General features: G+C 35.8%; 1 protein-coding gene across 5 annotated transcripts; it reads right to left on the bottom strand.

The window, feature by feature from the left end:
• Positions 1 to 73: 73 nt before the first annotated feature.
• On the bottom strand, positions 74 to 12,568 carry LOC106060833 (mitotic spindle assembly checkpoint protein MAD2B-like). 5 transcript variants are annotated; one of them, XM_056037920.1, is made up of 8 exons: positions 12,554 to 12,568; positions 10,664 to 10,810; positions 4,714 to 4,838; positions 3,897 to 4,072; positions 2,873 to 2,967; positions 1,808 to 1,881; positions 813 to 905; positions 74 to 652 (listed from the first exon to the last, which is right to left on the bottom strand). In XM_056037920.1, exons 2-8 carry the CDS (start codon positions 10,695 to 10,697, stop codon positions 467 to 469), a joined length of 783 nt encoding a protein of 260 aa, XP_055893895.1. In that variant the 5' UTR covers positions 10,698 to 10,810; positions 12,554 to 12,568; the 3' UTR covers positions 74 to 466. The 5 variants fall into 5 exon arrangements, with proteins under 5 accessions (XP_055893895.1, XP_055893896.1, XP_013074294.1 ...); XM_056037921.1 differs by lacking the exon at positions 12,554 to 12,568 and adding an exon at positions 12,442 to 12,553; XM_013218840.2 differs by lacking the exon at positions 12,554 to 12,568 and adding an exon at positions 12,442 to 12,518 and having other exon boundaries at positions 10,664 to 10,786.
• Between the last annotated feature and the right edge of the window lie 63 nt (positions 12,569 to 12,631).

The raw sequence follows: 12,631 nt of genomic DNA, 5'->3' as shown, positions 1-12,631 counted from the left end.
TATCAACTTGATAAAAAAAAATCAAAGATCTATGATAATCATATAGGAAGAAATTAAAACAAAAACTGACACATATAAAAAAAATGATTTCATTTATAATTTATTCAAATAGACCACCAAGTTCTCTTAATTTATTTACAAATATACACATCTTTTGATTTTGTAATTTAAAATCATCAAGCTATTAACAAATACATAATCATTATATTTGATTTTCCTGTTCATACTTCTATAGTAACTTAGGTTATTTTTTTTTACATTCTAAATTTGTTCTTTCTGTTTTGAAAGTTTCTGTTTGATTGTCTGAACTAGACCTGATCATTTCATCAAGAGCTTAATCTCTGTTCGCAATTACTCTTAACAGTATCTGGGGCTACTGTCTTCATTTATGTTTACAACATAGGCCTAGTTAGGCCAAAGTCATAAATTGGCTGTAGTACTATAACCTAGGTCCTAGACTACTACCTCATGTATCCTGAGATGTGGATGGTGAGCTGAGTATAGAACTGGAGGCATCCATTGGCTTACAAGTAGTATCTAAGATATTAGAAAGGGTATCATCCACAAGACATGAATTGTCTATAATGCCATCAGAGGAGTTGATTAATGTTTCTGATATTTCAGCTTTCCTTTCTTCCACATAAAGCTGCATCTGAAAAGAATCATGAAAAGGCATATGAAATGTGACATTGTATTCTGAAAGTCCTTAGAATATAGACACAGGTATATACTGTGTTACAATTAATGTAGTGTATGGTGGGAATCTTTAAATATTTACAATTACCTGTATCACTAATGAAAAAAATACTTACTCTAAAAGCATCTGAGGTATTGCTTCTAAGAGGTACCAATGTTGCATTTTCAATAGATGCCTGCTTTTCTTCTGCTTCAATCCAGGGGAAATCCTTGTAATAAAAAAAAATTAAGTTAAGCACATTCAATAAACTTTTTGCCTTTGTGATGTAATAATAATGACAATGTCTTTGATTCCGAAAATTAAGGATGAGTGCATGTAAATAACGTTAAATGGTGTAATGTTGAAGAATGCGAATGTCGTGGAATGCTGGGTTCGTACTCTTGACACATGACAAATATAGACACTACAAACTGACTTAAGTCTGTTTCAGCAGACAAATATAAAGTTTATTTTACAACATAATAATAATACTGCACTCCTTGTTAGTGCTACAAGTCAAAAAATAATAAACAATCCTATCCGCATAACAGCGGTATCAAATATATCCAATACGTTAAACTCTCCAGAGTATATTACAAATCACGTCCGCATTTCAGCAGGTAACACTGTACAGAATAATCCAGAATAATAATACATGACTCAAAAAGAACACTGGCATCAACTGCCTAAAAGATACTTCCTAACTGTAAATAATGCTCGACTTTTCTAAGTCGCTACTGTCCGTCCTGGACCAAAATATACTTGACTACCTGGTCTAAAGGATACCACTTGACTGAACTCAAAGTCAACTTTACTCATTCTACTTCCTGTTTTCGACATCAGGAATTCCACATCTTTTAAACTCTTAACATGACATGAACATTAGATCAGGCAATGTCAACTGTGCCAGTGCAGTGTTTCACATGACAACGCAAACCCGTATTTTCCTGCATCTAGTGCAGACAAATAGTGAGGTAATAAACTTACAAATTAACACTAATTAACAACAAACTTTATAAGACAGCTTTAATCAAGTTTCATATATTGAGAGTTTAATGTATCCATTTACCCTGTTTTGCAATAATCACATTTAATATGAGTGCAATTATGTATTAACAAATAATTTCTCACCTTTTCAATCAACTGCAGTTCCACTGCTTCAAATATGGCCTCTGTGGTATCTACATGAATTGTCCAGGTCGTTCCTGTTTTGGAGTATAGTTTATAAAATTAAATATAGAATTTTATGTTCACCCAAAACATTTTGTTTAGCACTGACAAGTTAAAAAATATTGAGCTTGCGGTGGAAGCTATATTTATTACATTTAGCTTATTCTATTGGTTACACCTAATTTTAAGATCTAAATATATTGTTATAAACCTGGTGGTGGCACAGATGGGGGTGGTGAGTGTGTGTGTAGTCAGCCAATCGCCCCAGGCCAGCGCTAGACGAGCGGTGGAGCGTGACAAGTTACGACGGTCAGCCAAGACGAGTTTCAACATAACGGTTCGGGAAGGATCGGCGCCGTGAACACAGCTCAAGAGCGTCACGAGAATTGTAGTCATCTGACCACCCAAAATGGTCGAGCGACGTTCTGTCCGGTTCTAGAAGGCCAGCAGGGACCCTATATAAAGAGCGAAGGTATCAGAGACGAGTCAGTCACAACTTCCCGATCTACAGTTCGTTACAACGGCTCAGTACAAGTCCGAGACGAGACAGAGAGACCAGTGCAAGAGTTGATACGGCGGAGAGATATTTGTACAGTCTTGTGTTACGTGCTGCCAATTGTACAGTGTTGGCTTTTATTTATTGACATTAAACTATTACGTTATTTTGAAGCCCAGAGTTGTCAAGTTCTTTAAGTTGGTGGTGTCGTTTGGTGCCATTTGCAGCGAGCCTGGATAGGGAGATTCGTAACAATGTATATATATCAATCAATCCACTTATTTTGAAATTGTTTTAGGTATAAGGAGCCATTTTATTTGAACGACAAAGCAATGTCAATCAGTTTTCATTCATAAATAAATGTGAGAAATGATTTTCAAGTGTTTAGATGTGATAGTAAGTTTTAAACACAACTGAAACATTACCGTTAAGAAAAAGTATGAAACATACCAAGAGGTTTTAAATGATATTGAAAAAAGGGAAATTGTTTTCTTTATAAGAGGATGTATTTAAAAAAATCAATTATCTACCTGTTGCAGGTGGCTTCAATAGGGCATCACTCACATTAAGTTTCAGTAAAAATGACCTGAGTGCTCTCTCTGTCTGTAGCAAGTTAGGATCTTTGCTGTTATGTTAATAAATTTTTAAAAAATTTAAAAACATGCATTCACAAATTAATCGTTTAAAAAAATTATAGCATTCTCTTACAGCAAGTTTGATTAAAATTAGATTGTGCATAGTGATAATATGTTTATAATTAAAATACTGATCACAAAATATTCATTAAGAAAAAGTAATATTTTTTTTAATAAAAAGAAATACATTTTGTGTACTAACTATAAATAGAGCAGCTAATATTCATCAAAAATATTCAGCAATGTTGGGGGTAACAGAAGATAATGGATAAAGTTTAATGGTCAAAACACTGGATGAAGTAGAATCAATCAGATGCTTGAGAAAACAAGATATTTATCAAGTCAAACACTGGATCACTGATTACACATTTAAATACTTTTTTTCAAAGATGACAAGGGACCTAAAACAAATATCTTCTTACATCATTATCTAACTTTGGAAACTTTAAACTGTACTCATTACAAAAGGTGTCCATGATCCTAACTGGTTGTGAAAGATGAATAATGAATGATGAGGCTACATTACCAAAACAAGAGTTTGACAGAAAATGTAAGAGAAATTCGCTGAATATAAGATACCAGGAAAAAAAACAGCTTTTTATGTCACATCTACATAGTATAGCATTTCAACGAAAGCTAAGTGGTTATGACCTTGGCTAAAATTATCTTTCTAGAGTCGAAGAAAAGCTGAAGAATTAGATCTGCCAGTCAACTGCAAATTCTGACTTGGAGGTGTAGAAATCTTGTGCGCATGTTCAATAAATCCCAACAAGTAATTTGCTCAGTGAGTTGAATATTACTGTAGCTAAACTTGTAAGCAGCTTTGGCACATTAACAGAAATTAAATCATCTAAACTTGCAAGTGGTCATACTTTTAAGTAATTGGCACCATATTACAAATAGATTAACTTTAACTTACTCTCGCCACTTGTCTCTGATTTCTCGAACTTCAATTACAAATTTTTCCAAGGGCTCACCAGTCTCTTCTTTCAGTATGACAACACTGATTTTGTCAACTCTTCCTTCAGAGAGCAACACAGCCAGACTCTCAATAATACTGTTAACATAGCTGCGAACCTCTGGATGTTGACACATCTAAAATGTACCATGGACATGTGTAAACTAAAGACTTTACATTACAATAATATTGAATAATCTCTCAATTATTAAATTAAGTAGCTGAGTGCTAAAAAGCAATTAAACTATAAAATACAAAATACATAGCACCTTAGGAAAGAAAAGAGTCTTCAAGAAGATGTAATGGGTCAGCGCATTGAAGTTTAAATTGCTATTGGGAAAATCTTTAGTGGCATGATGTTAGTGAAGAAACAATAATCAGAGATACCGGTATGAGAAAAAAGTCCTTGTAATCACAACAAATTTCCATATATATATATATATCCGGCTCACCACCATGTCAAAGAATGGGTCCTGATATTAAGAAAACTCCAGAGAATGAGCCTGATCATAGAAACAGAATATTCATATATTTCAAAATTATGTGGTCAGAGGCAAAGATAGCCAATGAAATTTTCAATAGTGACAATTATCACTTCTAGGAATATAATATTGATCTCTTGTAACTAATGTCTCCTGCTGAATGACCAGAAATAATGTGTGAGCTGTAAACCAGTGTTGATATATCACATTACTAAAGAAAAAAGATAAAAGTGGCTAAAAATGTTGGGAATCAAAACTATATATATATATATGTGTGTAGATACAGAGTTAAGTACCTGAACTGGAACATTGTATTTATTCCTCTTTTCAAACACTCCTTGGGGATAGAGGTTTCTGTTGTAGAGAATGCAATGAATTGAGACTTCTATGAACTCAACTAAAATGTCTAGTATTACTTTACCTGTAATGAAAAAATATATAGTGTTTTTTAAACAATATTTTTTATCTAGTGTTATGACATGATTAGGAATTAGTTATTTGTTTCGGGAATAAGGGGAAAGTTTTACTTAGCGACGATGACATAAAGTTGGTTAAAAAAAGAAGAACGCTCTAAACGACGCTAAAAGGAAGACGCTTCTTGTAGAGTAGTAGACTTGAGTACAATAGAATAGATACGGATTTACGGACATAGCTGACATCGGACGATTCCATTCTTGATTATTAAATATCTTTATAGAACAACATCAGCGTCGACTACATATTTGATTGTTTCGGCCTTTCGCCGGTGTTACTGAATTAGTTGAGTTCAGCGTTACTTCCAGTCAGATCTACACTAGACATATTGTCAAGAATCAACACCGCGCGGAGGCCTTAACAGCGTGGCGACCCCAGACTCGGAGCTCACTGGCATCAACATCCAGAAGGATAGAAGCCCTCTGTTAGGAAGAGACAGAAGTTACGTCATCGGCCTAGTCTGCAGCTAGACCCTGATTATACAGCCACGTCGGCGAAGGAAAGCCAGTGAGATCCTGGACTCGTAGACCTAGGAGGTAACGAAATATAGATCTAGATCTACATTTGTAAGTTATAAACGCCCATACGTTGGGGCATCGTATTGAAGCCTGTAGTTCGGTATTGAGAAGGCTACAGTTGGTGGAAGGGAAGAAAACCGTCCTGTCGAAGCCGTACTGAAGAGATATCGCCTGCCCGGCATCGTGAGGACGAACGTTAAGGTCACCTCTGCAAGGCCAAGATCGACCGTTGAGGTCACGCCAAAGAACTTTTGACGTAGGAGCCATCTTACTGCCTATGGCACTTAAGTACAGTAGTGCTAATTTGATCTACGTCTCGGCTGAATCTGTGCTACACGTTAGATAGCCAGATAGCCGGTATTTTAGCACTGGACTTTGACTTTGTCGCTGTGTCAACTGTTGGACCGTTCCAGTTTCACTTTGGACAGACGACCACCTGGAACCACCGTACCTGCCTTGGAACCAGCAACCGGAACCAGACTCTACGTCACCGACGAACCGGAGCCAGACGACAGATCACAGTGAACAAGAACCAGACGCCGTACCACCGAAGAACCGGAGCCGTTGCAGACCAGTACCGAAGGACCTTGGAGAGCCGAAACGTTCGCTGTCCTTATCTCACAGCTGGGGAAGACATCGCCGTGAGCCTTGCCGCCGGGACAGACATTAGCGTAGGAAGAGTGGACCCGAGACTGACTGTGGAGTTATCGCCGCTTCTTAGACAGATAAGTCAAGTGTTATTTAACTTCTATCTCCTTAGAATAATTAGAGTCTGTAGGGAAGTGACCACTCGCTAGATTATCACTACCAGGTTAAATCGTGGTGGATTGGGGATATCCTTAAAATTAGGTGTAATCTAGCAAGAGGTCCAGATATACGTTTAGCTGTTAATTCGTCCTGTATGTGAATGTGAATCATTTAGTTAAGCATTTTTTTGTTGTAGTAACGTTGTGTATTAATTGTTTGTAATACTCCCATCTTCAGTCAGATGAAAGTCTCATTCATTAGAACTAGATCTATAGTTTGGTGTTTATCGTATTTAGGTTTAATTTCATAGTTTATTTGTATGAGTTGTAAGTTATATACATTCCTGGCTGTGAAAGCAGGTAAGAAGTAACTAAGATCTAGCGTAATCTAGACTAGATCTGGGGAACAATCGAGGTGAAGCCTGATTGCCCATTTGTAATTTTAGTATTTGTAAATAGACAGGTTGCTCTATTTACCGGCGACTCGTGTGAGTAACACGTAGTCGGTTGAGTGTGCGTGTGTCGCACATCGTATTCAGTCGGGTCAGAGTGTAGCCTACACGCCTACACACTGGTACCAAGGATACTAAGTGTATCTTGGAAAGTATAGAAGTTAGTATAAGTCGGAGTTGGTAGTCTAGACGCCGAGGGTAGAGTGACGAATTTAATTCATTTGAATCAAGAGATATTAGGAAGCCGCAGAGCGAGGTTACGTTCAAAAGGTAATATGGCAACTACTTCAGGCTACGACCTGTAAGAATTTAGAAAAAAGCTAATTCATGAAGCCAAGACAGAACTAGAACTGCGCGGCAAAGAACTAACTGCCTATGTACAGCAGATGGTGGCGGCTGAAGCAGAACTCTTGGAGAGAGAGAAAGCTAGAGGCAGAGAAAAAGAAAAGGAAGAAGCAGATTGCATAGAGCGGGAAAAGGTTAGAGAGGCAGAAAAGTTGGAGAGGGAAAAGGTTAGAGAGGCGGAACATGTAGAGAGGGAGAAGAAAGAAGAGGCGGACAGAAAAGTGAGAATTCAAGTTGAACAGATGAGGATAGAGGCTGGTGTAAGTGTGCCCACCGAAGGGAACAGCAACAATAGCGCCAACATAGAAAGCCATAGTAGCGCCGCATGGATGAAAAAGAAGATACAATCTTTTGCGGAAGACAAGGACGACATCGGTGACTATCTGAAATGCTTTGAAATCAAGCTAGCGAAGTTTAATGTCCAAGAGAAGGAGTGGTCTGAAATATTGTTGGACTTCGTACATGGGAAAGCCCTCACGATTTGCCAAAACCATGACCACTCGATGCAAAACAGCTATCAGGTGCTAAAGAAGGAACTGCTAAACGCATACGGGCACAACGCGGCAACATTCCGAAAGAAGTATTACGAAAACACTCCATCCAGCCAAGTTGATCCACAAACAACTATCAACTCAGAGAAGGACTTCTTCACTAAATGGCTCGGATTCGAGAATGTAGAGAACACCTACGAGGGGTTGAAGAACTTCATTCTGATTGATAACTTTATCAATAAGTGCGACCCTCAGCTACAGTCCTTTGTAAAAGAAAGAAACCCTAAGGTAATTGAAGACTTGGTAGAAATTATTAGGATCTTTAAGAATGCTTACCCAAACAATCCACTTTCAGTTAGCGACCATAAAAAAGTCATTGACCTGGTAAATTATGTAAAGAGAAATGATGGTAATGATAGGGATTATGGTAGGAGAAACGATAGGTCCAGGGAACGTGGGAACAATGGTCGGGATAGTTATGATGGCATAAAGGATAGATCCTGGGAAAATGAAAACAATGGCAGGGAAAGTTATGATAGGAGAATAGATAGACCGAAAGCGGGTGATAGAAACCTTAGGGATGTTACATGTTTTAACTGTCAGGAAAAGGGACACATGGCATACCAGTGTAAGAAACATAGAGGGAATGGAGCTGGCAATAGAAATGCACAGGGTAATAGTGGCACTAGTGATAGGAGAGGTAATCAAGAAAACCGTAGACAAGAGAGGGATAATCGGCCACCAGATAGGGTTAATTTTGTAATGAGCATCCAAGACAGGGATCGTGATAACGGACATAGTGAACCAGATGAAGAAATGAATTACGTTGATTGTGGGGAAGATAGATTTAAACTATATCCAGGCATGATAAATAATAAACAGGTAAATGTGATCCGGGACACAGCTAGCAGTACACTCGCGGTTCGAGGGGGATTAGTGAAATCTAAGGATTATTTAGGATATACCAAATCAGTCAGGTTGGCAGACGGCGCAGTTAAGAGATTCGAAGCGTGCAAAGTGTTCCTTCGATCTCCATTGTACACAGGGTATTTCGAAGGGGTAGCCATGCCGAGGTTATCTAGAGATGTTTTACTTGGAAATGTAGCAGGTGTCAGAGCCGCTTCTGACAAACAGGTTAGAAGTTGGAAAAGCAGGTATGGCAACAAGAAGCGAAACAAACCTAGAAAGGACATAATTTGTTTTAACTGCCATAAACATGGGCACATCGCTAAAGACTGTTGGAGTAGGACAGAACAGTCTAAACAGAAGATTGCGAGTTCGGATAGGAGGCACAGGTCTGTATCCGACAGTGATGGTAGAAGAGATGACTATGGTAGCGGTAATCGCAAGTCATACAGAGGTAGAAGGCCACAAGCCGGCTATAGTGGTGTAAGAAGAGATGTTAACTCCAGTTGGAGAGAACAAATGTATGAGTCGTGTAGATAGCCTGTGAAACATAGCACGATGAGACCGTAGTGTGTAAATAAGTTATTTTATTTAAATTGTTTATTCTTAATTAATTGACCTAACTAGTAGTCATAACTAGACGGGTATAAGGTTGTGTTAAGGTATCTTTGAATATGATATTTATGTTATAATGTATATGCGATTGCGTTATTATTAGAATAGCTCATGTTAATTATTGATTTCGGGTAGTATGTATGAATTGTATGTATGTTTGTATGAATAGAAAGGGCATTTATAAGGCGAGGATGTAGTTACAGCACGAAAAAGTAAGTTTTATAATTTATTCTTTGTATTTGATCATTATCATACATCAGTCAAGAGTTAGGTCGTGTGGGGACAAGTAAGTGGAGAGAGGAAATAAAATACACTTGTAAATGCCCGAAAGAATGTTAGGTGTATAGTGGGAGAACGAGTATTGATAAATGTTGATTTGTCATATTAGGTAAATTGTCTGTCCTGACATGTGAGGGAAAGCGGTATAACCTCTGGAACGTGATGTGATGAAGTATAGATAGACACATGTAGAGTGTCAGCGCAAACGAACTATGTCTGCGGTCACCTATGGCACATCACATTGGACAGTATCAGTTAGTGACATGTGAGGGAAATATGTATTCAGAGGAACTTGATTGTGGACACAGGAAGAGAAGTTGAAACCGCAATCAAGACTCAAGTTGTGTTGTCTTTTATGTTTCCCTACATTTTGGCCCTTGCACATTGTAAGACTAAGACAGTAGATTAAAAAATTGACAGGCAATTTTTTTTAGCGGGAGGGGGAGGAGTTGTTATGACATGATTAGGAATTAGTTATTTGTTTCGGGAATAAGGGGAAAGTTTTACTTAGCGACGATGACGTAAAGTTGGTTAAAAAAAGAAGAACGCTCTAAACGACGCTAAAAGGAAGACGCTTCTTGTAGAGTAGTAGACTTGAGTACAATAGAATAGATACGGATTTACGGACATAGCTGACATCGGACGATTCCATTCTTGATTATTAAATATCTTTATAGAACAACATCAGCGTCGACTACATATTTGATTGTTTCGGCCTTTCGCCGGTGTTACTGAATTAGTTGAGTTCAGCGTTACTTCCAGTCAGATCTACACTAGACATATTGTCAAGAATCAACACCGCGCGGAGGCCTTAACACTAGACATGCTTCAATCCAGAAAAAAATCATTTAAAATGGAAGTTTGTTTTTTATGTATTTTTTATTTGTTTCAATGTACTCAGTACTAGAATAAATATTTTATTTTATTTTAGAAAAGTACTACAATTCTGAGAAAGGCCACAATATCATTAGTATACTTACTGTATAAATTGTATTTTAATAATTAAAACCTGTCCTTTTTACCATTAAACTGTTACATTTAAATCTAAATCTACATCAATGCTAAAAAGTTGACATTAGAATTAGATCTATCCATGTCAATAATTAGATGTGCATGAGAGGTCAATATAAGTGGGCCTTTGTATTTTCGACTAAAACATTATGTTAGTGTTTGATGAGAAGGATGAAATATTAAAAAGGCTCATGCCAAAAAGCATCAGAGTGCTTTTGAAATATTTTGATAAAGATCTAAAAATCCTAGGACCAAATAGTTGGGCATAGCTGGTGGGTAATGCTAATAATTAGATAAAAAATTCAAGAAGACTATTCAAAAACATTGAGATAAAATGTATACATACACAATAATATTCATATTACAAAACAAAAAAAAAAACTTAAAACATGCAAACTTTAGAACTCACGATCATTTGGTCTTGGTTCTACCGAAGAGGTCATTTTAGAGCTAATTTATTCCATCCACTGGCCTTGAAAAATTGATGTTTATGCCATATATTCATAATATGAATAATAAAAGCTTGCTTTGCCTAAAGAATAATGATGATCTAGATCTAGAATTTAATATAAAAAATATATATATATAGTCTACATCTAGATTATAGTGTCAATAAAAATCTAAAACTATTTTTAACTATATATCCAAAATTTTCTATAGTAATGTTCTAGCACATTCTATAGCACAACACTAAGACACTTGAAGAGTATGGTATACCTAATTAATGCAAAAACTGTGTAATTGTAGACATAGACAATATCAATATTGACTACAGATCTAGTATATATAATATGGATCTAGATCTACCTAAAAACCAGCTTTGTAGAATGTTTCCTAGCTATTTTTAATATTTCTAAATGCTAGATTCTTGAATAGTCTGCTAAAGTCTATTTAGTCTGAATCTAGAATATAACCTAAAACTAGAGATTAAAATTGTTGATAGATCAGTTATCAGTATTAGTTTACATAGAAGAACCAGCCAACATGTTGACAAAGTTATAAACATAGCAATTATTGATTCTCCCTAATGATACTGTGGCAAACTTTGCCGCTCCAGAATTGGATTGAATCATTGATTAATCACACCAGATTTTGCCTTGTTTCAAGAAGAAACTAAATATATATAGTATATATATATATATATTATATATATAATACTACTTTCAGATTATGTGTTGCAATGTTTATTCAACTAAAACTCAAAAGAGTCAAACAATGGAGATTATCATTACAAATAAAATCTAAATAGATATAGTCCGTTTCCTATAATGTTATCTGACTATACTCCCCTATAGATCTAGGCTACGCAATAAATATAAATTTAATTACATTTTTTTTTTAAATTGTCAGCAGGAAAAAACTACATAAATTAAATTTGTTATTTGCATTTTAAAAAATTATAATGGAAAATTGATATAATAATTATTAACATATGCCATAAATCACAATGATTTAGATAAATATCTATGTCCTTGTAACGCTTGTTACCAATTTGTATACTAGAATACTAGATCTAGAGAGATTCTTCATTTAAAACCTGATACACTCTATTTTAAAAGTATTTATTTTAGTCTACTAATAAAAAAAAATACTGATATAAGTATCATCTATTTAATGCCAGTAATTTGAGTAATGGCAAATGAAATTGTAGACTGTCAGAATATAGATCCATACATATGATATGCCATCACCATCATATGGCGATATGGTATGGTCCAATGTGGAGTAGTCTATCAAGTGACAAGTCTATCATTATTTGTCATTAGTGACATTAGTTATAGTTCATTAGCATCATCTGTGACAGATTCTGTCTTTTGTCTTGTCCAGACCAAATTATTTAAGTCAATGTTTACAAACTGTCTACTGTGTTCTGCGCAATCCTAGTTTTCCATGAGGCCTAAACAGATGTATCTATAGATCTAGTTATAGTCATCTCCGTCTAACAAACAAGTTACAAGTTAACTGTTAAAAAACCTAATCCCTGCCGCTGCAATTTTAATAATTTTTACGTTTGAATTCTTATAGCTCCGTAATTCAATAATAATAATTGTAATATTGATTATATATATGGCAATGGACTCAATGGTGAATGGTTAGTCCTGGGAAAAAACTGTTAACATCTATAAACTCGTCATCCATTTGTCTATAAAAATAGATATGGTGTTTTGTTACGCTACGCATAGTTACAATAAAATATGATGTCTTAAATCTATATTAACTATATAGATCTAGAATCTAGATGTAGACTAGATCTAGATCTAGATATCTATCTAGACTTCAATGTAGATTAGAAATTTACTTGAGGTTTCGAGTAAATAAGTTGTGAAGTAAGCCTTTGCAGTTAAAAATCATTACAGCTTCAAAATGTGAGCTCACA

This window comes from Biomphalaria glabrata, chromosome 8 (genome assembly GCF_947242115.1).
Source record: "Biomphalaria glabrata chromosome 8, xgBioGlab47.1, whole genome shotgun sequence".
Lineage (NCBI taxonomy): Eukaryota > Metazoa > Mollusca > Gastropoda > Planorbidae > Biomphalaria > Biomphalaria glabrata.
This window is presented reverse-complemented; position numbering and strand designations above follow the sequence as displayed.